The sequence below is a fragment of the Centropristis striata genome, chromosome 22 (genome assembly GCF_030273125.1).
Source record: "Centropristis striata isolate RG_2023a ecotype Rhode Island chromosome 22, C.striata_1.0, whole genome shotgun sequence".
NCBI classification, from domain to species: domain Eukaryota; kingdom Metazoa; phylum Chordata; class Actinopteri; order Perciformes; family Serranidae; genus Centropristis; species Centropristis striata.
Window position 1 is genome coordinate 26,526,882 of NC_081538.1, and position 25,581 is coordinate 26,552,462.

Genomic DNA, 25,581 nt, shown 5'->3' on the forward strand with positions numbered 1-25,581 from the left:
CACTTTAAGTCCTTGTGTCCGCCGCTGACAGCTATCGAGCCAATTAAAATAAAGGTTGGCATTAAATGACAGATGAGGTTAAAAATCTACATTTTTTAACCCAAAAAAACATTCAAACGTTTCCGATGTTGCTTAAAAACACGACCACGACACGTTGTAAACACGTGACGACCACAACTCAACATTAACAACAAGAACAAGAACGAGTTTTTAAAAAAAGCTGCATTTTCTGTGAATTTAGGCTACAAAACCACTGATAGGTTAAGGGAAAAAACCTGACTGAAAAAAAAAATGTTTTGGCCCTTTAATAATTATTTCAATCATCTATATAAATTCTACAACACAATATGAATTCAGTGCTTTTACTTTAAAATAGCAGTTTTTCATGTAGTGCATTACTTAGTGATTGTTTGTTATTATGTGTCTTCAGTTTTGTATGTAAATTGAATCATTCCTTCCAAGTAATATTCACTAAACCAGTTCATTGGCTTAATTAGTTGATATTTCCAAGTAAAATGTAATTGAGGGACATCAGTGAATTTGCAATTTACTTGTGTATTTTCATAAAAAAAAAAAAAAAAAAAGTGGTTCAATAAAATAAATATTACTTAGAAACAGCCTGAGTAAAGATTACAAACACTTTCTGTGTGGAAGAACTTGCCTCGCTTTTTTTAAGTAAATGTCACTTTTTTCAGTGTGGTGAGGTGTTCTAAAACACAGTTTAAACAGTAAATAAATGAAGTAAATGCTGGAAGTGAAGTAGTTACGAGGGTGAAGTGAGCCACGGAAGTAACGGAAAAAAACCCGCAAGTTACGTAAAAAAAAAAAAAAAGTGATTCACAAAAGGTGAGAAACGGAATAAATGGAAGTAACGTAAGTAACGTAAAAAAACCTGTTAAAAAACACAAGTTATGTTAAAAAAATGCGATTCAGAAAAGGAGAGAAAGTAACGGAAGTAACTAAAAATGCCCAATGTGATTTACAGAACACGAGCCATGAAATTAACGTTAAAAAATACCTGATTCACAAAAGCTGAGAAACGGTAGTAAAATAAAGAAAACAAACATAAAAAAACATAAAAATCTACATTTTCTAACCCAAAAAGATGTTTGAACGTTTGAACTGCTGCAAACACGTGACGACCACAACACAAAATAACAACAAGATCTCCAACCACCCATAGACTCCTATGAGCGTTTGGCAGCTCACGATACAGAGTGGAGCGTTCTCAAAATAGCGATCTAAATGCCTGAAGTGACGTGAGCCACGGAAGTGACATATATGTATTTTCTCTTTTCTTTTCATCTTGCCGTGTTCAGAATGTTTCTAGACACCACAAAGCTAAAAAAGCACCCATGATATAATGAAGGGAAACACCAAGAAAAACAAAACTCGCTCTTTAATCATGCTTTCTTTTAACAATCAACACAATATTTTCCAAACCAATTTTCCTTAACCAAGTAGTTTTAGTTGACTTCTGATCCTTAACTGTGTATCCAAACCCTGATTTATCTTCTTATCCTATGTCCAACACAGCTCCACTGTTTTCCAAAAATCATTAAAATGCCTTATAATGTTAGGATTCATACAAAACATTATCCCTCTTAGTGGTCTGTATTTTCTCTTTTCTTCAAGTAGAATAAAATACAATAGAATAAAATACTTAGGTAGAATAAATAATATAATATATATATAAATAAAAACAACAATAGAAAAAAACACAGAATAGAACAAAGACTCTTAAGAAGTTAAAAAAGAAGATCAGTTGGTAGGTTGGCAAGATGATGGTAATTATACTGATGATATGATGAACTGTCATTAAGTGGAAATACAGTGAAAAGGTCAAAGTTATGAGACCAAACCGCTAAACGTCCTCTTTTATATCTATGTAACGTTATATATAACTTTATTGACACGTTGCCGTGGATACGCATTGTTCGGCTTCTCTCCTGATGACAGCTCGCCTTGTTAGTGACCTGTCAATCAAAGGTAGCCCCGCCCCAAATCATATGATTCTTTATCTTCTATTTTCTTCTAAATGGGGCCATTATTAGAATTATTGATATCAAATTGTCTTGAAGATGATTTTTTTACTTGCGATTGAGACCATAGTGTTGTCCTGAAAAAAATTCTGAGGTAATAATTCAAGTGAGAAGTTTTGAAATTTTGCACTGAAATGAATGGGCAGATTTTTTTTGCAGCCAAACTTAGCGCCCCCTGCTGGAATTTTCGGTAGAATGCAGCTTAAGGCACTTCCTGGTTTGCCTCCATGCTCAGAACAGGAGGTTGCCGCCTGCTTTAGCCTCAAGTGAAAGTTGGTGTTAATCAGGCCTGGCCTTTTGTGTTGTCAAAAGCCAGGGCACCAAGGCCATAAAATAAAACAACGATTTTAAGTCCATGTTCATATTGAAAATACTTTAAGGACTAGTAATGACACTTCTGAGGAAGATTGGAGTCTCGGTTGAAACTATAAAGCAGCTGAAGAAACATCTCCTTACAATTTATGAGGTCAATAAGTATCAAACAGTGGTTCTTATGTATAAAGTCATTTGCCTTCCTGCATCGCTACCTAACTTTTTTCATAGTTACTTTGAGTTTAAAATTCAAATTCTCATTTGTTTATCAAGGTGCGGTGCTGTGGAACGACATAAAAAATCTAACAGAATCATGTTCCTCTTTAAATAGTTTTAAGACCAAGCTGGGTTTCTGTCCTTTGTGGAGAGGGGCCTCTTCTAAGATATCAGAACAATGGAACAAGCCAGTTCCCAGGGTGGTGTGAAATAGAAGTAAGGAAGTGTAAGGTCAGGAAGCCGTTAAACAGAAGAATATGTGGAGAATGAACAAGTAAGGTTAAAAAGTAAATTTAGTAGTGTGTAGGTGCCCGGGAAGACGCGCCCATGTGTTGCGGATGGGCTTAAAAACCCTCACACATAGAAAGACATTTCAGAGAGAACAAGGACGGGACACCTTTCATTCAGCAGCCACGAAAATGACAAAGTTCTCCTCCGCTGTATTTAGCCAGTGTATTTGATATCTGAAAATAATAAAAAAATAAAAGGAACTTCAACTTGGTCTTCAATCCGTTTTTTCTCACCCAGAGAGGTATTACATTTATACTACACATATTTTAAGAACTATTCTAAAGGAGAATAAGGGTTCTTGTAAATTTTATTTAAGGCATCTTATGTTGACAGTCTTCTTGTAAATTCTGTGGTCGATTCTGTTAACATACTGCGCTCTTGTTTTGAAAGCTGCATGCGTTCAGCGACAGTATTTCAAAACAGTAAGTCACAGTTTAGTGTGATTAAAGCAACTTTAGCTGTTAGCTAATGTTAGCTCGCGGCTACTGAATGGCATATGCAACAGTGCATTTGGACCTTTAACATAATTTTATTACAATACGTCAAGAAATGTGCAATTTACAGAGACCTCCGGGTCCACTCTACACTTCCCTGATGCACACAGACGGGTTTCAGGTCACGAAGTCTGAACCCGGTCCTTTCCCTCGAACCCATTATTTATCCTAACAATTGTTTACTAAACATGATGCTAGATTTCTTCCAGGAAGTTCCGCCTTCTTGATCCGTTGATTTGTTAGTTTTAATCAATACAGGGAAACATCATGTCACCGGGCAATAATCATTTCTGCCCTTCACACTGTGTGCTGACCTGCTATCAAAACTTGTTAAGACAAACATTCTGCCTTGTTATGTCTTACAGATATAATTTGGAGCCACTTATTTTTAAAATGTCTTACATGTATTCTAAAGTCTAAAAAATATGAACCATAAAATATATTCTTTGTGATTATAGAATCTTAATCAGTGTAAGCAAATGTAATATATGTAATCAAATTAATCACAGTTTCTAAACCAACATTAACACACAAACATAATCACAGTATCAAAATCATATTGCCTGATTAATATATAAATGCATAGAGAGAGAGAACCTCTCCAAGGTTTAGTGAATTACGCATACAAAGTGACCTTTGATGTGACCTGCGTCACGCACAGAGACAGACAACAGAGAGACACAAAAAAGAAGCAGAATAATCAAATTATTTTAACACAGGACAGATTAGAGCGTTTGATGAAGCCTCCTTGCTTGGCCGGTGATAGATTTGTGTCAAACTGTCATAATAGCCCATCTGAGCGGTTCATGCCAGGCTCGAATCAAACCCGCCGCTGATGATAAATGTCATCAAAAGATGCTTTTTTTCTCCAAAGATGCAGGTGTCAAAAATGTGTTGACGGGAAAGAGGCAGACTAGAAAACCGCAAAACCAACTGGGGCAGTTCGGGCGGGGCATCAAGGCCACCGTGGCCTCAGGGCAGATATGTTTTAATATCACGAGGGCCCTCACGCCCTCGCAATTTGGCCTCGTGATATTCCTGCCCTGGTGTTGATTCTAACCAGGCTTTTTCAATGGAGCTGCGGTTTGTTTAGCCACGTTGATGGAACACCCCTCAGAACAAACACAAACCAAACAAACACAACCAAAACAACAAACAAATAACTAACACAACCAGCACAACCAACAGACGGAACCAACACAACCAACAGATGGAACCAACAGATGGAACCAACACAACCAACAGACGGAACCAACAGACAGAACCAACACAACCAACAGATGGAACCAACACAACCAACAGATGAAACAAACTGGCAGGGGGCGTCCCGGTGGCTCACACTGGTAGAGCGCTTACCATGAAGGCCGTGTGCTTGCTGCAGCGGACCCAGGTTGGAATCCGGCCTGAGGTCCCTTTGCTGCATGTCTTCCCCTCTGTCTCCCCCTTTCTATCTGTCTCTATCTAATAAAGCAGTAAAATGCCAAAAAAATCATCTTAAAAAAAAAAAAAAGAAACAAACTGGCAGAACCAACAGGCCGAACCAACACAACCAACAGACACAACAAACAGACGGAACCAACACAACAAACAGATGGAATCAACAGACAGAACCAACACAACCAACGGACGGAACCAACACACAGAACCAACACACGGAACCAACAAAAACAACTGACGGAACTTACCAACGGAACCAACGGAACCAACACAACCAACACACAGAACCAACAGACAGAACCAACACAACCAACAGACGGAACCTACACAACCAACAGACGGAACCAACACAACCAACAGATGGAACCAACAGACAGAACCAACACAACCTACAGATGGAACCAACAGGCTGAACCAACAGACAAAACCAATGCAACCTACAGATGGAACCAACATATGAAACCAACAGACAGAACCAACACAACCAACAGACACAACCAGCAAAACCAATGGATGGAAACAACACAACAAACAGACAGAACCAACAGACGGAACAAACACAACCAACAGATGGAACCAACAGACAGAACCAAAAGACAGTACCAACACAACCAACAGACAGAACCAACAGACTGAACCAACAGGCGGAACCAACAGACAGAACCAACACAACCTACAGATGGAACCAACAGGCTGAACCAACAGACAAAACCAATGCAACCTACAGATGGAACCAACATATGAAACCAACAGACAGAACCAACACAACCAACAGACACAACCAGCAAAACCAATGGATGGAAACAACACAACAAACAGACAGAACCAACAGACGGAACCAACACAACCAAGAGATGGAACCAACAGACAGAACCAAAAGACAGTACCAACACAACCAACAGACAGAACCAACAGATGGAACCAACACAACCAACAGATGGAACCAACAGACAGAACCAACAGACGGAACCAACAAAACCAACAGACGGAACCAACACGACAAACAGACAGAACCAACACAACCAACACATAGACCCAACACACAGAACTAATTAAGCTGCCATCTGCTTTCTTTTAACCCTCCTGTTGTCCTCGGGTCAAAATGACCCGCCACTGTGTTAAAAACCCAAAAAAAATCCCCTAAACGATATTTTTTTAACTTGAAATTTTATGACTTTTCCTAGATTGGCACCAACAGTAGAAAAAGTGAAATGTTGCTTTTATTCACATTTCCATGTAAGCTGTACAAAAAAGGTACAAAGGTGGTCTTCGGGTCAAAATGACCCGTGAGGCAAAAAGACTCGAAATCCAGGTCACAGAGTTATTTACACAACACAGAATGTTACAATGTTTTAGTTGTGTCTCAGATCAATCAGTAGCAGAACTAAACAAGACAAATCAGGTGGTCGTCTCGAGGACTGCTGTGCCTTTGATCAGTCTCAGATCAATTAGTAGTAAACGTGAACAAGACAGTAGCAGACGTAAACAACACAAAGGTGTTCTCGCAGACTGCAGAGCTCTTTTTCTGTGGATTTCCAGAGGTTATAAAGGTGCTGCAGATGACAGGACCCCGAATTCTGTCTGTGCTGAAGCCATGAGTGTGCGTTATAACGTTGAAGAGGCTCTAGAGCTGATTTTTTCAGAAGTCCAGCAAGACAACTCTGATTCAGAAGAGGAAGTGGAGGATGTATCAGAAGAAGAAGATGGGGAGGAATACAACCCAGAGCATGATGAATCATCTTCAGAAGAAGAAGAAAACCCTGAAGCTGAAAGAGAGACTTTCCTTTCAAAAAATGGCAAAATAACATGGTCCTCAGCAGCATATGACCAACACGGCAGGCATGCAGAACACAACGTCATGAAGATGACCCCAGGACCCACAAGGTATGCCGTTTCTCATGCCCATGACATTGTCTCTACATTCTACCTGTTTATCACACCAGCGATAGAAAAAATAATCCTGGAGATGACAAATCTGGAGGGTTTTCGCAAATATGGAGACAGCTGGAAAAAGATGGATGAGACTGACCTGCAGGCCTACTTAGGGCTGCTAATCTTAGCCGGTGTATACAGGTCCCGAGGTGAGGCTGCAGCTAGTCTATGGGATGCAGAGAGTGGGAGGCCAATTTTCCGAGCCACAATGCCACTCAAACTCTTTCACACCTACTCAAGACTGCTACGATTTGATGACCGTGAGTCAAGACCAGCAAGACGTGTGACAGACAAACTTGCAGCCATAAGAGAGGTCTGGGACAAGTGGGTGGAGCGGCTGCCCTACCTCTACAATCCAGGGCCTGACGTAACAGTGGATGAGCAACTGGTTCCATTTAGAGGTAATCTACTTTCATATTTGTAATAAAAGTGATTTTCACTATTGATTTGTTTGACTGTTTTCTGTGACACTGATACTAATCACTGATGCTAATGTCTTCTCTCCAAAGGTCGTTGTCCTTTCCGGCAGTATATGCCCAGCAAGCCAGCAAAATATGGGATCAAGTCATGGGTGGCTTGCGATGCCAAATCAAGCTATGCTTGGAAAATGCAAGTCTATACCGGGAAGCCGACCAGTGGATGCCCAGAGAAGAACCAGGGGATGCGAGTTGTGCTTGATGTGACAGAGGGACTGAGGGGTCACAATGTGACATGTGACAATTTCTTCACCTCTTATGAACTCGGACAGCAGCTCCTGAAGAGGAAGATCACCATGGTTGGTACAGTTCGAAAGAACAAGCCTGAGCTCCCACCTGCACTGCTTGCGTCAAAGGAGAGAGAGGTCTTCTCATCAAAGTTTGCCTTCACGCCCACCACCACTCTAGTTTCATACCTCCCAAAGAAAAACAAGAATGTAGTTCTTCTGAACACACTGCACACAGACGGTGACATTAGCGATCGTGAGGACAGGAAGCCAGTCATCATCCTAGACTACAACCACAACAAAGGAGGCGTGGACAACCTAGATAAGGTGATTGGAACATACAGCTGCAGAAGGATGACTGCCCGCTGGCCCCTGGTCATCTTCCACAACATCATTGATGTTTCCTCCTACAATGCCTTTGTGATTTGGAAAGAGATCAACCCAACCTGGATGTCTCGTAAGCAGCACAAGAGGAGGGTGTTCCTGGAGCAGCTAGGAAAGGCACTTGTAATTCCGCTCATTGAAAAAAGGAAGCATGTCCCCCGCACAGAAGCCTCAGCAGCAGTTGTGAAAGCTATTCAGAGTGCAGGAGCTCCTGATCAACCTGAGGATCCAGCTACCACAGCCACTTCCCCAGCTAGGGCAAGTAAGAGGAAGAGCTGTCAGTTCTGCCCTCAAAAGAAGGACTGTAAAACACATACTGTGTGCTGCAGGTGTAAGAAATATATCTGCAAAGGCTGTGCACTTGCATACTGCCCTACATGTGCTAATTAGTTGAATGGGTTATGTTATTTTTCATATTTTTGTATTGTACATTGTCTTAAATTGTTCAGTGGAGAAAGAAAAGAAAGAAACTGAGTCATTGGGATGAATAAAAATGCATTCAAAACTCCTTTTTGCACATTTTTTTTTCTTTTCTTAAGCTATAGAAATACAAGTGAAGAGGGAAAACTCAGGTATTCACACATTTTGTGGTGAATGACAAGTTGTTTCTTCAAGCAAGATGAAATTTGGTGTTTAAATTCAATTAAGCTGCTTATATTGGGGGTTTAGTGAAGACGGGTCATTTTGACCCGGAGGACATAGGGTGTATATAGAAAATGAGGACAACAGGAGGGTAAACAAAGAACCCAACCTTTCCCCAAATGATGACTAAAATTATTTATTTTCTGCTTTTACTTTTAACAAAACTCAAAGTATATCAAGCTAAAAAACAAACAAACACAAAAGCTGCAGATAACCAGAGAAAAAGAAAAACATCAGACTTTACATTAAACACAATCTTTCCCCAAACTTTAACCAAGTAGTTCATGGTTTCTTTACCGAATCAAACCTGAACCAAAATGATCCATTATCAGCTTTTACTTTCAACAAAACTCATTGAAAAAAAAGTCTGTTATACTCAAAAAATAAAGACATAAGGTGCAGATTAACGAGAGAAAAAGAAAAAAAAAATACGGAAGACTTTATTTGGGTTATTATTATAGTTTTTAAACTCCTAAAATAGATATAAATATAAAACAAATATTATAAATTGGATTAATTTGAAAGTGAAGTGGAAAAACATCAACGTGTGAAGCTTTTTTATTCCTTTTCTTTTTATTTTGTCGTGTTCAAGACGATTCTTTGCACCAAATATTGGTACCAAGCTACGAAAACAGCAGGACACGGCGCCAAAATAACACAATCTAGCGAGGGGGAAAGTCAAGTTTGAAAAATGTAAATCTGTAGGTTGCTTTCAGTTTCATGGAGCTCGGAAACTTCCGCTCCTTCCCCAAACTTAAACCAACTTAAAGTTTTAGTCTGAAACGTTAAATGTTAAATGAGCAACCACACTTATGTATATATATATATATATGTATATATATATATATATATATATATACATACATATACACACACACACATATATACATACATACACACATACACACATATATACATACATATACACATATATATATAAATATATACATAGTAGTGCAAATGGAGGATACATTATGTTCATCAACATTATGTGCGCTGTATATGAACAAGGTGAAAGTGCCTGTTCATTACTGCAACCACACTTTCACAATTTATTTTGTTTTTCTCGGTTTTTCTGCACACACACACACACAAACACAAACACACACACACACACACACACACACACACACACACACACACACCGCCCTGCTGCTTCAAACACTCACCAGAGCATCAAATGTGGATTAATCCGCCGCGCAAAATAGTCCCAAAACAAATACACTTTATATACTTTATATTTCCTCCTGTTAGTCTGATAAAAATGTTTTGTTTTTTTTAAGGATAATAGCTTTTTAAACAACTGAAACTGTCATTTGTTTATTTCTGGCAGCAGAAAGTTAAAAGAGTGATTTTCTTTTTTTTCCTGACACTTTTAAACACCGGATCACTCTGTAAACATCCTGCAATTAACGTCCAAGATAAACTTACAGTTAAAAAACAGTTAGAAAGTTCCGCCTTCTTGTCAGACGGTCAAACGTCTACACCACAATACGTTTTAAGCAAGAATATAATAGTTTTAGATATTTAGATCAGTTTTTTCTCTTGTAAATTTACTTTTTTGCATCTTTTTTAGCCAAGATTCCTATTTAAAGAGGTTCAAATAAGAAAAAAAATACATGTTAAAGTATTTAAACTGAAAAAGTCCATCAATTAGGAAAATTTTTAACTTTTTAACTATTTTTTAAAAAAATTCTGTGGAACCCTGCAAGCTGCAACGTGTGAGTGAAAGTGTTTTTATTCTGTGGGCAGATCAGCTCTGTGTGCCACAACTCTGGGCTCCCCCCCCCATTCACGCCTACAGACAGGCAGTATATCACAGCACACACACTGCTGCACAGCATCACACACAGTGGTACCGCACACGCTCACAGCTTCACCTTCACCTCTGGACAAAAAAAAACCAACATGGGGAAAATTAACGGATGCATCAAGTGCCTCTTTGTCTTCTTCAACGTGCTGTTTGCAGTAAGTAAAAAACACTTTTATCACCATTTCTGTGCATTTTTTAAATTTTTTTTATTTTTTAAATTCAGTTATTTCCCTTTTTTTAGTTCTGTGTTTGTGTTTGGAGCAAATAAGAAAAAAGAGAGAGAAAAATCGATTTTTAAAAAATTATTTATTTATTTTTCTATTACCGTCTGTTAATTGAAAAGCAAACCGTTGATGTTATTCAGGTGGAAAAAAACTGAAAAAAATTAAATATTTATTGTAGAGCTTTTACTTTTAACAAAACTAATTTGAAAAACAAATCTATTGTGCTAAAAACCAACAAAAAAAGCTGCAGTTTTATGTGCAAAATAAAAAAAAAGTATTTCTTTTTAATACAGTTTCCTTAAAAAATAGCAAAAAAAAGATTTCAAACTGGATTGAATTGAAAGTGAAGTGGAAAAACGTCAAAGGTGTGTTTTTTTTATGTATACAATGGCTCATGTTCAGTAAACAGTCATTTCCAGTAAGAGGGAGACAGAAAAAAAAACCCCTCCAAAAAAAAAAAAAACCGAGGGAAAGCCAGAGTCAGGTTTCAGTCCCCCCCCCCCCCCGAGCCCCTTTTTATCCTCTCTAATGAAGGCTCATTGCTCTCTGCTGCACAGACATGTTTTTAGCTCCGAGGGCCCATATAAAAAAAAAAAAAGTCAATTAAAAGAGCAGGGCTGTTTCCAGTTTGAGGGTCCTCTATAAAAAAAACACCAGAAAAACGTCTCATTTTGACCCAATAAAACCTTAAAAACAATTCAATTTGCGCAAGAATATCACACTAAACGCAGTTAAAGAACGAAAAAAAACTTAATTACATCAAAATAAACCTTTTTTTTAATTTTTTTTTAATACTTTTTCGTGCCGTCACGCCCACTTTTGTTCCTCCTCGGACACACGCAAGCTCCAGTTACGGAGTTATTTCTTTATTTTCTGCTGATTATTCGGATTTATTTTAACTCGATCTACATTGTATATAATGTTCCTTAAGTTGTTTTTTTTATTTCATTTTTGTTTTAATTGTTAACACTTTTAACATTTCCACTTGTTTGTATTGTAAATTGTTAATACTTTGATATGTTTACTAACTATTTATTGTTTTTTTTCCATCCACTTTGCTGCTGAAACTACTACTAATAAAGGAGATCTTAATCTTAATAAATTAAATGGCATAAAGTACATAAGATGAATTAAGGGGAGATATTTGAATATACTGTATATATCTGGTGTATTTAAAGTTAAAAAATGTTGAGTTGATTATTATTAATGAAAGTGTTTGAAGGAGCCGTCTAACATCTGGAACCAGAGAGAAAGTTTTCAGAGCTCTGTCTCCCTCTGGTGTCTCTTTATGCGAAGGACAAACATTCTGCCAGAGAGACGAAATAAAACTCCCGGCATGCACCAGTACAAGAATCACACCAACAAAAATAAATAAATTACAGATAAATAAAATTATTACGTGATAACTTAGAAATCCGTGCAAGAGAATTAGACAAAATGTGGTTAAAACTGAACAAAAAACTAATCTGATGCATGAAAATAGAGTAATTCAATTGTATTATGATATATATTATTTATCAAATAATAAATAAACGAAAATAAAGTAAGATAAAAATATATTAAATTAAATAATACATTTAAAATTAAATATGATGTATTATTTATTATATAATAAATTCACCAAAATAAAATAAGAAAAAAGTATTTTAAATTAAATTAAAAAAATACAATACAGTAAAAACAAACGAGAAAGAAAACAAAATGAAAAACAAACGAAAAATAATAAAAAATAAAATAATAACAAATAAATACAAAATAAACTGATTTTTTTCTTTTTAGTATAATACCTTTTTAATGTTGCAAAAAACAAAACAAAAACACATATTTATGGTTTTTATGCCCTCAGGCTGCTCTGAAGTGGTTGCTAAATAGTTTAAACTCTTAAACTTTTAAAGACACAAAAAAATAAAAGACAAGTCATATTTCAAGTCATAATGAGTGATTGCATTAGGAGTTAATGTATCTCTTACTGCATGCTGTAAATGTCTGTTAAAGTATCTTTTGTCACGTCACTTTCTCTTCCTGCAAAGTGTGAAAAAAAGTTGTGATGACGCAAATTGGGCTCGGGGGGGCGGGACTTCTCTTTGTCCAATCACATGTTGATGTGGGATAACGAGTGGCCGCCGCCCATCAAATAAAACCACAAACTGACTGTTAGGCTGTATCCCAATGATAAGGAAGGATCCTCAAACGCCTGAATTTGAAGGATAATAAAGTAAGATAAAACTAAACAAAGCCAAATAAAAGAATAAACATAAAGTAAAAACCAATTAAAACAAAAAACACAATAAAGTAAAAACAAACAAATAAAAAGTAAAAACAAAAAACACAATAAAGTATAAACAAACAAAAATAAATAAAATAGGAGAGAACAAAACAAATATTCCAAAAAACATTAAGTAAAAGCAAACTAAAACAAAACAAAAAACACAATGAAGTAAAAACAAACAAAACAAACAAAAATAAATAAAATAGGAGAGAACAAAACAAAACAAATAAAAAATAAATAAAATACAATAAAGTAAAAACAAACAAAATTTTTATAAACTTTTAATTATATGTCTTCTCATTTCCGGTTCATTCTCATTCCTTCTTCACTGCTTATTCATTCCTTTTTATCCACTTTTTTATTTTATTAAATTATCATTATTATTTTTTTTTATAATAAATACTCTGATGGCACCCTTCAGCCTCCATACTGTGGCCTTTTATTTTGTTAAAAAGCACAAAATAAACTTATGTGACTCTTTCCTCAGATTCTGGGATGTGGGCTGGTCTATGGGGCGGTGAAGGCCAGCGTCGTCAGCGGTCAGGTAAACAACAACAACAACAACAACATCAACACAAGCATTTTCATGTTCTACACTTTGGCACTAAAATGCAGAAAAAAAACCTTGAAAATCAGTCGGCGTGTTTGCATAAAAGTGTAATCAGTGTAATCAGGACCACATTTTTTAAAAACTTTTCAAAAACAGAAAGGTAAATAGTAAATTTGTTTCTGTACTTCCTGAATAAAATTAACTCTTAGTTCAGCTGGAGCCAGTTAGCTTAGCTTAGCATAAAGACTATAAAGAGGGGAAACACTGAGTCTGGCTATGAATCTGAATCCAATTTCAGAAATGTTTCATTCAAACTCCATGCGGCCAGTTTGTGTTTGATGATTGGCCGAGTAAAACTGGAAATAAAGTCAAATAAATTTAGTAGGATTTTATAGAACAAGATTTTCTTCTCATTTTACCTCTTAGATGTTAGATTTGTAATTAATTTATATTTGTTTTTTGTTTTTTTAAAACTTTAACATGACGGTAAGTGTTTTGCAACTTTTGCTGACTATCTTAAAACCTTTTAAAACCATTTTTTATGATGTATTTTTAAATATTTTTACATTCAATTTAAAGTTTTAGTGTTAAAAAAACAATAAAAACCCAATTTAATAATAATAATAATTCTCCTAATTTTACCCCTTATTTGTAAGATTTGTAAGCAACATTTAAAATGTTGAAGGTAAAAATTTTTTTCAAGATCCGATATTATTATATTTATTATTTATAAAATATGACATAAACCTAAATAAAATAAAACAAAATAAAAAACAAAAATAGTAAAAAAATAATAAAATACAATAAAGTTAAACCCAACCAAAAAATTTAAAAATAAAGTAAAAAACAAAACAAACAACAACAAAAAAAATCTATTTTTTGGGGGGGTTTTTTGGGTTCAAAATGTTGATCCAGTGAGTCAAAGTGAAACAATAATGATCAGGTCATATAGGTGAGTTGAGACGAATGAAAATGAGTCAAAAAGGACAAAACAGCCCAAAACTCCAAAGAGTTAATTTAAACGTGCAAAAAAGCAATCCTTCAGACTTTTATTAACGTTTAATAGCCGTGTTTCCATTAGGGGAGAAAGTGGCCGCTGGGAAAGTCTCAGGCTACGGCCTCTCAAATGTCCGCTCACTCTGCGTGTCTCCATTACAAAAAAAGGCCCCCAGAGGGATTTAGAGACTCCGGAGGTGACGTACGGTTTTCAATCGTTGCGTAATCGCTGAGCAACAGTTTCGACCGTGATCCGTGATCACATACGCAACAGATTAAACACGGGAGACTCAACATTGGCCACCATCGCTAACTGTGCACAACGTCAGCAGCTGATCATAAACAAAGCAGCATGGCTAATTATATAATAAACATTGTGCACAGTTAGGGATGTCGGTCACTGAGTGTCCGGTGCTTGTTGAAACAGAGATCGCTAAGTGAACACCTCCTGCAGCAGCAGCACATACACACTGTACTGCTACAGAGCTAACTGTTAGCCTATTAGCAATTTCCAGACTGGACGCTAAGGGGTTAACATCCCCTCTGGCTCTGCAGCTGGGAGAGACTGCTGCAGGAGGACTGTGCCGCTTCAACTCGTTCTTACTCTTCTTAACGAGCCGCCGGCCCCGCAGCTCGTTAAGAAGAGTAAGAACGAGTCTCCAAAAGTCTCCAATAACACCAGAAAAAGTCGCTGGATTTGTTCGCTAGTCGCTTTTTTGAGAAATAGTCGCTAAGGGGGTCTGAAATGTCGCTAAATATAGCGACAAAGTTGCTAAGTCGGCTTTTACAAATGGTGCGTGTTGTGGCACCGAGTACTACGTCACATCCTGCTTAGCGTTCTATCCAATCAAAAACCAGGATTTTTTCAGGGGAGAAAAACGGCCCTGCTCTTCTACAGGGCCAAAAAGACCTCTCAGGACAGCTCATATTCAAGTTAGGGGCGTTTCAGCGAGTGAGACCGCCTCATTCCAGGTATTGGACTGTAATGGAAACTCCCCTAAGGTCTCAGACAGTTTTCCAAGCCTCAGCTTTTCCCCGGTGTAACACTGACACACTGCGTCCACTTCCGTCCTGAAAAAGTTGTGTAAAGTGTCGCAACATGCTCCAAACGCTGCCAACAGATGCCGAACCAGAAACACTGTTTGTTTATCTACCAGGAGGATGAAATGACGAGTATGTGCTGCGATCTGCCAGATGAATTCCCTCGTTCATTATCTCCGTTGGATCAATGGACGCCCGTCGCTGCCAAGCTTACATTTACAACTTCACATTACGGGATGTGTCTTGGCAGAATGTGCAGCAGATTTACTGTAACGTGACTCCCAAAGTAAAACAACCAAATTGTTTAAATTGCAGTTCACATCTGACTCTGATTAAGTTTGGAGGGAAAAAAACAGAGGTTACAGGGTTTGTTTGTCTTGATTACTATAAAAAAAAAAGAAATAAAAAGGGGGGTTTTGATTTTATGGCAACATAAAGAACCTTGTGTAACCTCTTACAACCCACGGTGTAAATACTATGGTTAGGCTTGAATTTAAACAAAAGCAGCTGGTTTGTGAAAGTCAGCGCTGATTTTGTTTCTCACGAAATCACAAACTGTAATCCTGCACGCAGCACACATCCGAGCAGACACAGTACCTGTTTAGAAATGTTCAAAACAAGTCGAGGTGAAGGATTGGGAGTGTTTATAAGGACACAGGGACGCTGCCAAGACGTAGTGGAGCCTTTGATTTCTCCTAATGCAGAGCAGATGCAGCCTGGAGGAGATTTTCCATTCGCACACTCCACTTTCTCTGCAACAGAAAAACAGGATGGCTCCAACAATGTTATCAGATCGACTGAGGGGCTTCATGCAAAAAAAAAACTATCTCTGTTCATGGAAAAAAAGCCCAGCAGCTCATTGTTTTTTATATAATCGAATTTTCTTTCCATTTCTGTCGAGCAGTTTCCAAAACACCATCATCAGGTTTCAGATTTCCTGCCAGTGTCCATTTCTCTAGGATGCAGGATTTTAAACATGCTAATGGGCTGAAACTCGACTCCCACGTCGTCCATTTAAAAGATAATGTTTTTTTCTGGAAATAACATTACTGAACTGGTGTTTTCTCATGTTAAAGAATGTGTTTTATGCCGTTTGGCCACATTGAAGAGCATTATTATACGTTGGGTATTTTATATTTCTCTTATTGCTGATAAATACCATGAAAAACATGTTTAGATTGGACCTCTTTGGAAATATTTTACAGTCTCCAAAACACTTATGGAAGTATAAATAACTGACATTAACCTTTTATTGTTCAAAGACCTTTTTGGTGGTTCTGGGCAGTGGATGTTTAGGGGGAGATAGCAGGTCAACAATAAATACCACAAATAAGTGGTGACATCATCTGAAAGCTGTGAACCTGTATAAAGTATAATGGGATACCGCCGAAATTCATTGCAACACTTTTTTTTAGGAATACCTATGAAGCATCCACTGGAACAAACTGAATTCTTTAATGCTTGTGTACAAGAATTACACACATGGTGATATAAGATACAAATGCAGCTTGTTTATCAATTGCTTTTTTGCAAAACATTTTTTTGCATATACTGCAGCATATAAATTAATTTTGCATTAAAATTTAGCTTTGAGAACATGATGACCTGGCTTTTTGAGGGTCCTCCGTAAAAACACCATAAAAATGGAAAATTTTGACCAAAAAAACCCTTTAAAACAATTACATTTGTGCAAGAAAATCACACTAAATGCAGTTAAAGAATGAAAAAAAAAAGCTAAATTACATAAAAATAAACCTTTTTTTCTTTGTGTTTTTGCTGTCTTGTTTTGTGCCTGTCACACCCATTTTTCTTCCTCTCCAACCCATGCAAGCTGCAATTACGGACTTATTTATTTATTTAAAAAAAAATGTTTTCAATTAAATGGCATGAAGTAGATAAGATGAATTAAGAGGGGATATTTGAATATCTAAGATAAGCCAACCTGGCTAATTAAACCTGGTTTTCATGGACGTTGAACATAGTCAAGTTTAGTAAACACAACATAAGAGCCCACAAATCACTCTGATTGCATCATTCCTAAGTTAAGGAACGTTAACTTCCAGGGAGGATATTATTGAAATAAATATTGTTAAAACTTTAAGTGTTTAGGTTATAGCTGTTGTTTCTGACTATATTTTCAAGATAAATAAAGTCTGTATGTGTCGAGAATGTAGAATAATGTGAGCCTTATTATTAAATCCACTATTGTCTTGTCGTTGGGGTACAGCTGTCAGCCGTTGGGGGTCCGAGCCTCGGATGGACTACTTGGGTGTTTGCCATCGGAGTCCTCAGCATCTCCTGCCTGGGAATCTACGCAGGAATCTCTGAGAAAGGCATCGCCCTCAAAATAGTACGTACAATATGTGAATTTAAAAAATAATTTTGTGCAGCAATCAAGCCAAATCACCACAATATATAAAACAAGCGTATCTTTTAATATCGTTTCATTGTCTTTTCAGTTTGCAGGCCTCATGGGGGTCGGAATGATCATCATGCTGATCTATGGCATCATTATCGTTGTCTTCAGAAACCAGGTCAACTATTTATCTCGCCTACCAATTAATCCATCAAATGTTTGTCAACCTATCTTGATGTTCCCTCTCTCACTATAATGCTGCGTTCGATTGGGCTCGGAAATCGGAAAGATCCGAGTTGGAAATTCCGACTTCCGAGGTAAATGTGTTGTAAATTAATGTTTGTTTGGATGTCTTTCGAGCATTTAAAAAATTATTCTGGGGAAGTACATCAGCTACCTAAGCAAGAGAGAGAGAAAGAGAAACGTCGTATGCTGTAAGTATGACTTCTGCAAGCCGTGCAGCTGTCAAATACCACTACAAAGTAATCCTACACTTTTAGTAACACAAATGCTAAATTAAACGACACATAACAGACTAAATGTTGGAGATAAAGTGACTGCTTACCTCTCACGGTGTGTGGCGCCATTTTGCTTTGACGTTTTCCACGTATTTCCGATCTACTCGGGCTGCTTGGATCCTACCCCAATTCCCGAGTTTGAATCCCGAGTTCAAAGGCCGTTCTATTGCCTTTTTCCGACTCGGAAGTTCCGAGTTCTGAGTGCAATCAAATGCAGCATTAGTATGACAAAGTTTGCTATATATTTCTCCCTTGATGCTAACACTCTTTATCTCCCTTGATGCTAACGTTCTTTTTATCTACCTTGATGCTAACATTCGCTCTCTCCATCTTGCTAGCACTCTCTCTTTTTACCTTACATACATTATGTGTATCTACCTTGATGCTAATGTTCTGTCTATCCACCTTGCCATTTGACTTCCCTCTATCTACCTTAAAGCTGAAGTTATTTCAACCTTAATGCTAACACTTTCTCTATCTTCCTTAATGCTAACACTCTCTTTATCTACCTTGATGCTAATGTTTTTTCTACCTTAAACTTAACACTTTCTCACTATCTACCTTCACGCTAAAGTTTTCTCTATATATATTAATGCTAATGTTCTATGTTTCTACCGTGATGCTAACGCTCTTTCTACCTAATGCAAACACATGCTAACGTTTTCTTCGTCATTTCTGATCCTAATATGTGCCTTGATTATAACAAACTCTTAATCTAATGCCATCTCTATCTACTACTATTGGTCTATGTTGATGTGTTCTTCTTAACTGGATGCTAGGTCTTTGTTACGCATTCCCCAAACCTTCCCAACGCTCCCAAAATTGTTTGTTTTTTTCCCATCTACCTCAATGCTAATGTTCTCCTTTCTTTTTGTAGATTAAATCTGCCTTCGACAGCAGTGCCGCTGAGGTGTCAAAGCCCAACATGGAAGAAGAGAGTTTTAGGCAAATGCTTGAAGGCTTTCAGCACAGTGTAATGTTCTCATTTACTATGAACCCTTATTAACCCTTATGACTGTAGTTTTGATGTTTTTAACACTGCTTCTTGTAGGTTCTTCTAGAATGAATGCTCTCCAGTGGATATTAGACGAGTTTTGCATTGATGATTACATTACAGTCACAATAATAGTCACTATGTTGTAAAAAAAAAAAAAAAAAAAGCAAAAACATATGGGATCCAACCACTCTTCCATCATGCTACTTGAAGCAATGTTCCCTCCACCATACAGTGCAAATACTAAATTTAATAGTGTGTTCCATTTGAACTGGGAGGGCGCAGTTATTTAGCCTAAAGGTGTTTTGGATAAGCAATATCTGGCCTGTCTTGAATCACACTCAGGTTTAGGCAAGGTTGCCAAATAATAATTAAACATGAATATGAAGCAACCATATGTTTAAAAGTAAAAAAATGCATAAACTTGTCAAAGTTTATGCATTGTGTCCAGATCAATTGGATCTTCTGCGGTCTGGTCTACAGAAGGAAAATTTAAAAAGTAAAAGCCCATCCCAAATAATCTCCACAATAAGAGCAGAGCAATATCAAACCACTGCTAGAGAAAGATTATGATATGTGATCAAGATTTTGGAGTAACTGTGTTGTGCATTATTTTCAGTTCTCTATTTCTATCACTATCTACTTCTGGTTTCTGTTGAAGGCCTTTTCCACCTGTTGAAACTCACTCTCTCATGTGGTTGCAGAGCCACTGCTGTGGAGTGACGAGCGCCACGGACTGGGGTGACGTCATCCCTGATTCCTGTGAATGCAATGGATTTGGATGCAAATCCAAACCCAAGGTTGGTTTTGTAAAATGGAATTCAGTGAGTCTCATTTCATGGGAAAGCTCTTTTTCATGTGCAAACGTAAATGCCACTTCTTCAACTGTACCAAACATTGTGCTGGTAATCGAGAGGGCAGGTGGTTCAATTCTTTATCTAGATACTGAATCCTAAAAGTTCCCAGAAAACAAACACGATGATTTATATTGCTAATAGCAGCAGAACTACCATTTAAAATGATTGAGTTCATGAAAAGTAAAGCTTGTCCTGCAGATTGTAGCAGACAACATCGTCTGTCAAATGAAAAGTTTGCCCAAATGGTAATGCCAGAAGATAAGTCACATGATAACCAAAATGTCTGAACTGCCATAATGCGATCAGAAAATAAAATGTTTTTTAAAAGATGAATTGTTGCAAATAATGTACTGTTAAATATCTAGATTAAGTAGTTGATCCAATCATTATTATCTAGTGTTTTCATACATGTTTAGTAGTTATAGTAAAATTCAAGAAGGATTAAGTTTGCAAAAACCTAACAAATACAGCTATAGCCTTCCTGTTTCAAACACTTTCCGGTACATGACAAGATGTCTCACTGTCTTTCTTGACTGTTTTTTTGCAGGGAGTCACTGGCCCAGAAAAAATCTACAGCCAGGTATTCAATTAATCAACCAACCAATCAAGACACCAGTCAGCGATGTTTCCAGATAATAACCCTGTCTCCATCTCTTCTTCTGCAGACCTGTGGTGATCAAATCTTCTTTTTTTTCGACATCATCTTCAAGATCGCCATGGGCTTCTTCTTTGCATTTGCTGTCATTGCAGTAAGCTCTGCTGTCATTCTATTTTTGTGTTCTATCAAATATGGTCCAGTGTGTTGGTTTCCCAGTTATAACAACAAAGACTTAAAGGGGCAGCATGTGATTCTCGAGAACGATAGATTGTTCAGTCTCATTTCCACCAACGGTTTGGCTGTTTGACTATTTGGGAAGACACTATCGCATTCTGATCACATTTGATCTTGATTTGCTTCAGCTCAGGTTCACTTCCGTGGCACAAATGTATTGTTTAGTAAGTCACAAGCAGCTTTTAAATCTTCGCTATGACGTCCTGGTTTTGGTTGTTCCTCCAGAAAAAAATCCCCCACTGATTATGCAAAAAATATTTGGCCTCTATCCTCTGCTGCCCACTCCAAACTGCGTAATTTATGGGATAATATTTCATAAATCTTTGCCGTTTGACACCCATATTAGGCAGCTGACCAGATTAGACTTTTCCTATTTAAGAAAAGTGAAAATTGCAGGTTCAACTGCTGAACTAGAGATGCTTATACATGCTTTTATCTCATCTCTTATTCACCACGGCAACACGCATTTCGCCTCACTTAGTGTGTCTGCTCTTGATCGTCTACAAGCAGTTCAGAAAGCTGCTGCAAGGCTACTCACGAGGTCAAATAGAAGGTCTGGTAATACCACTCGTACTTAAATCTCTTCACCGATTCCCTGTTGCATTTAGGATCCACTTTAAAATTCTCATTCCTGCATATTTGGCAGAACTACTTCACCCAGACTCATCAGCAGCTCGCTCGCTCAGGTCAAACATGCTTAACTTGCTCTCTGTTCCACACACCCGCCTTAATACCCACAGTGATTGAGATTTTGAGGTTAGGTTGGAGCATCTAATCTAAGAGATGCCCATCCCGAACCTGTTCAGGCTGCTGATTCTGTTAATCCTTTAAAAAGGCAGCTAAAGGCACACCAGTTAAGAAAGACCTTTGGGTGATTTGTATACAAACAGTTTTTCCTTTTATTGTTTTTTCTGTTGTTTATTGCATGCGTCCACTATCTATCATGTTTTAGTCTTGTCCTTTTTTAAACACATGACTTATGTGGTCACTTCCATCTTATGTGATTTCCTTCTATATTTATGTTCTCTAAATAAATAGTACTTCTCTGGCTTAACCCTTCTAATGCACAATATGGGTCAAAAATGACTGTTGACGACAACAGATACTTATTTCCATTTTGCCTCTCATACTTTATGAAGAAAAATGGTTTCTGTATTATTACATAGCTAACTTCTTGGCTAAGTAGCTACTTAGCTAAATACTTTGCCAAGAAGTTAGCTAAGGAGTTAGCTTAGCAAGCAACTTAGCCAAGAAGTTAACTAAGTAATTAGCTTAGCAAGCTACTTAGCTAAATACTTAGCCAAGAAGTTAGCTAAGTAGTTAGCTTAGCAAGCTACTTAGCTAAAAAATGGATACGGATCATTTTTCACCCATTTGTGCATTAGAAGAATAGTGACACAAAAAGGGATTTTATTAAAAAAATTAATAAAGGAAAACATAAAATTAGGATGTATGATGATCAAAAACAAACTAATTGTGGAAAACCTAGAATACTGAATGATGAAAATAATTTGTAAAGATATAGAACATAAGAACTCATACATATCGGGTCACTTTAGACTGATGTTGTGCATCAAAGGGTTAAAGAAGGCCTCATGCAGTTAGAAATGGTGACTGCCCTCCAATGGCAGAAAATCCAATATTAGACCATGCCATTGTTCGATTTCAAGGGATATAATTTAAACGTACAAATCTTGCCTTAACTTGGATTATCTATTTTTAAAGCTCTAACATTGGCCTCAGGGGTCCATACCTAATACCGTGTTGGGTCCCAACACAGTATTAGATTTGATTCTGAGCTGCTGCCCTGGGTGAAGCTTTGGGCTCAGGTCAGGTTTTGTTACTTTCAAATATAATTTAATGAAAAATGATAGCTTGGCAAGCTAACAGTCAGGGATTTTCTGTGTTTCTTAGAAAGATTAAGTTAAAAATATTAAAATCTAAATTTATAGTGAGGGGGAACCAGCTCTTATTTTGCAGCTGTAGTTTAGTACACTCAGCTGCAGCTGAAAGAGGATCAGAAAGCTCAACAACTCACTCAGCTCTGAAACTAACAATATGAAGACAAAGCAAATCCGAACAAAAAGACATATTTGTAACAGATGTTCCTCAGAATGAAAATTAGTAACAGCAGTTGAGCGCAGAGTGGATTGGACAGTAGTTGTCTGTGTATTGTCTGACGTGTCTGACAGCTTGTCGACTGTAACTGTCACCTTTCTAACGGACTTCCTGTCTTACAGCTGCTGGGCCTGCTGATCTCCATCTTCATGATCCATCAGATCAAACGTCAAGATGGCGGTGGATCGTCCATCGCCATGAAGGGCTACTAAAAGAAACCCTCCACTCCCCACCCCTCACCTTTAACCTCTTCACTGTAACATGAGGACTTTGGGATCGATACACAGGCTCTTCTTCTTTACTATTTTGGCGTAATTTCTGGCTTTTAAGGGAGCGACAGGCGATGAAGGAGACTGAGGGACGGCGTGGCATGCTGATTTAATTAGAGAGAAAAGGTCCTGCCTTTCAGACATTTTTTTTACTTCCAGCTTTCTATTGTATAGAATATCAAAAGCATTTATTTTTTTGTGAATCATTATATCTCTTTTGTGTCATTTGATGGTATGTAGTATTATAGACATTTTGTAGGAAAGAAGGAATATATACGCACAACCTTCACTGCATTTGACTGCAGCTTTATTAACCCGAGGAGGTCTTCATAGTTAGGGTCTTTTTGTCTATCCTAAGCCCCTGTCACACCAGAAACTAGCAAAGTGAAGTTCATCTTTGCACAATGAGTGGAGATAAAAGCGACTAGTGTAGCTTGTTAGCTAATCGGCAACATGCTAGGCAGCCAGGAACATGCTACGCTAGTGTGTAAGCACACTTTTTTCCAGCCAAATGTCTGGCTCGCCAACTTTTATAAAGCCATAATTTACTCAGTCAGCAAGCTAGCTAACTCCTCCACTAACTGGCCAGTAAGACTTTTGTACCAACAACTCCTGACTGATCATTGTCTGCAGACCATTTCTCTTTTGTTGAGCAGTTTATACTCAAGCAGCAGAAGCTAATTGAAAGATGGTGCAACCATAGACTGAGCTCTTAATGGAGACTACGTCCATATGATACAAAGTGAGTCCGTTGGGGGATGGGCGAGCTGAGGAGGACTGAATTTAGTGGCGAGCCAGCTGTGATATAAAAAAAACGTGAATTATATGGCCCTGGGAATTTATATATAGAGACCAAAACTGTTTTTGTACCAGGCTGTAAACGTTTTCTGTAAAGTTGGGCATTTTAACATAGGTGTCAATGAGGATTGAAGCTAGCCCCAAGTGGCCAGTCAAGAGAATTGCAGTTTTTGGCATTGGCTTCACTTTTCAGCTAAGAGAATTGCTTAGGACCCCCCACCTTTTGGTTTGGTTTTTTTTTTTGGTCAACAGCACTAATTTGCACTCGAAAAGTCACCAAAGTTGAACTTATCTGCTTGGATTTAATGAATTGATTTTGCTTCGAAAGGTAGTTGGCTTAAAAGTCAGTTTTACCAGACCTTCGGCTTGAGTCTCTCTATATATTTTTTTATACTATATCAAGAATCCAAGTATGGGGGAACCGATAGCATAGCTTTACATTTGTTGTTTGTTCCCTTTAATCCAATCAGAATCTGCACTAACAATGAATGTATACATAATTTCTGAAGGAATTGCCAAAGACAAATTACCAACCAAATAGCCGAAACCTCCTCGGGTTAAAATAATCAAGTCAGAAAAACATTTAAGCTGTCACCTGTCTGTGTGTTTGTAAAAAAACGACAATGAACTTGCATATTTTCCATGTGTATGTGTTTATCTATGTAAAGTGCTTTAGCCATGAGAAAACACAACACTCCATTGGACTTCTGCTATCAAGTTGAAGCCTTTTTTTCTCCACATTGCTACATGGCAAAAAAATCAGTAAATTGAAAATTATTATTCTGTAGAGTGGGTAAATTTGGGAAAATGGAAATCCCAGCAACACTTGCAGCACTGAGGACAAAAATAAGAGTTTGTACTTTATAGAAAAAGTATCTGTTTGTACAATTGTTCGCGTAGAAGCCAATAAAAGATGAAATAACCGCTGCAGAGATTAATCCGAACAGTAGCTCAGGGTTTTCAGATCAACAACCCACCATGTTTTTTTAAAGGAAGACAATTACTGTGACAGGAACTGCTTTATTGTGAAATCTGCACTCATATCATTTAAAAAATAAACTCCAGAGACTGATTATACACCAGTTCTCACTCTCGTGTTTTCTCATGTGCTCACCTTTGGCTTTGGCCCATTATATAAATGGCTGGTGGAGGCTAATAGAGGGGTTGAAAGGGCTAACAGAGGGGTATAGTGGGATGGTTGATGGAAGGAAATGGCGTGAGATAAATGGTGATGGCACAGCTGAGAGTGGATGATTCAGGCTATAGAGTAGTATGGGGGTTGATAGAGAGGCATTACATCTTGATCATGGTGTACTGAGGTCGTATAGAGAGATTAAAAGAGGTAAGGGAGGTGTTTGAAAGGCTGATAGAGAATTAGATCCACAGAGCTGGTTCAGAAGGGTGACATCCTGGCCTGTGTTTCATGGTTTGGGTCCCTTATTTCCAATTAAGATGTGAGGACTCGAGTGCTTCAGTCAATGCATGGCTCAGAG

At 37.5% G+C, this 25,581-nt stretch overlaps 2 protein-coding genes across 2 annotated transcripts; both read left to right on the forward strand.

The window, feature by feature from the left end:
* Positions 1-6,386: 6,386 nt before the first annotated feature.
* On the forward strand, positions 6,387-8,201 carry LOC131961131 (piggyBac transposable element-derived protein 4-like). The gene is made up of 2 exons (XM_059326404.1): positions 6,387-7,125; positions 7,234-8,201. The coding sequence occupies exons 1-2, from the start codon at positions 6,387-6,389 to the stop codon at positions 8,199-8,201; spliced, it is 1,707 nt and encodes a 568-aa protein (XP_059182387.1).
* Positions 8,202-10,265: 2,064 nt separating this feature from the next.
* LOC131960523 (tetraspanin-9-like) lies at positions 10,266-25,165 on the forward strand. Its single transcript, XM_059325762.1, has 9 exons — positions 10,266-10,421; positions 13,247-13,303; positions 17,574-17,696; positions 17,806-17,880; positions 19,098-19,193; positions 19,919-20,014; positions 20,619-20,651; positions 20,737-20,820; positions 23,144-25,165. Exons 1-9 carry the CDS (start codon positions 10,362-10,364, stop codon positions 23,231-23,233), a joined length of 714 nt encoding a protein of 237 aa, XP_059181745.1. The 5' UTR covers positions 10,266-10,361; the 3' UTR covers positions 23,234-25,165.
* The last annotated feature ends 416 nt before the right edge of the window (positions 25,166-25,581 follow it).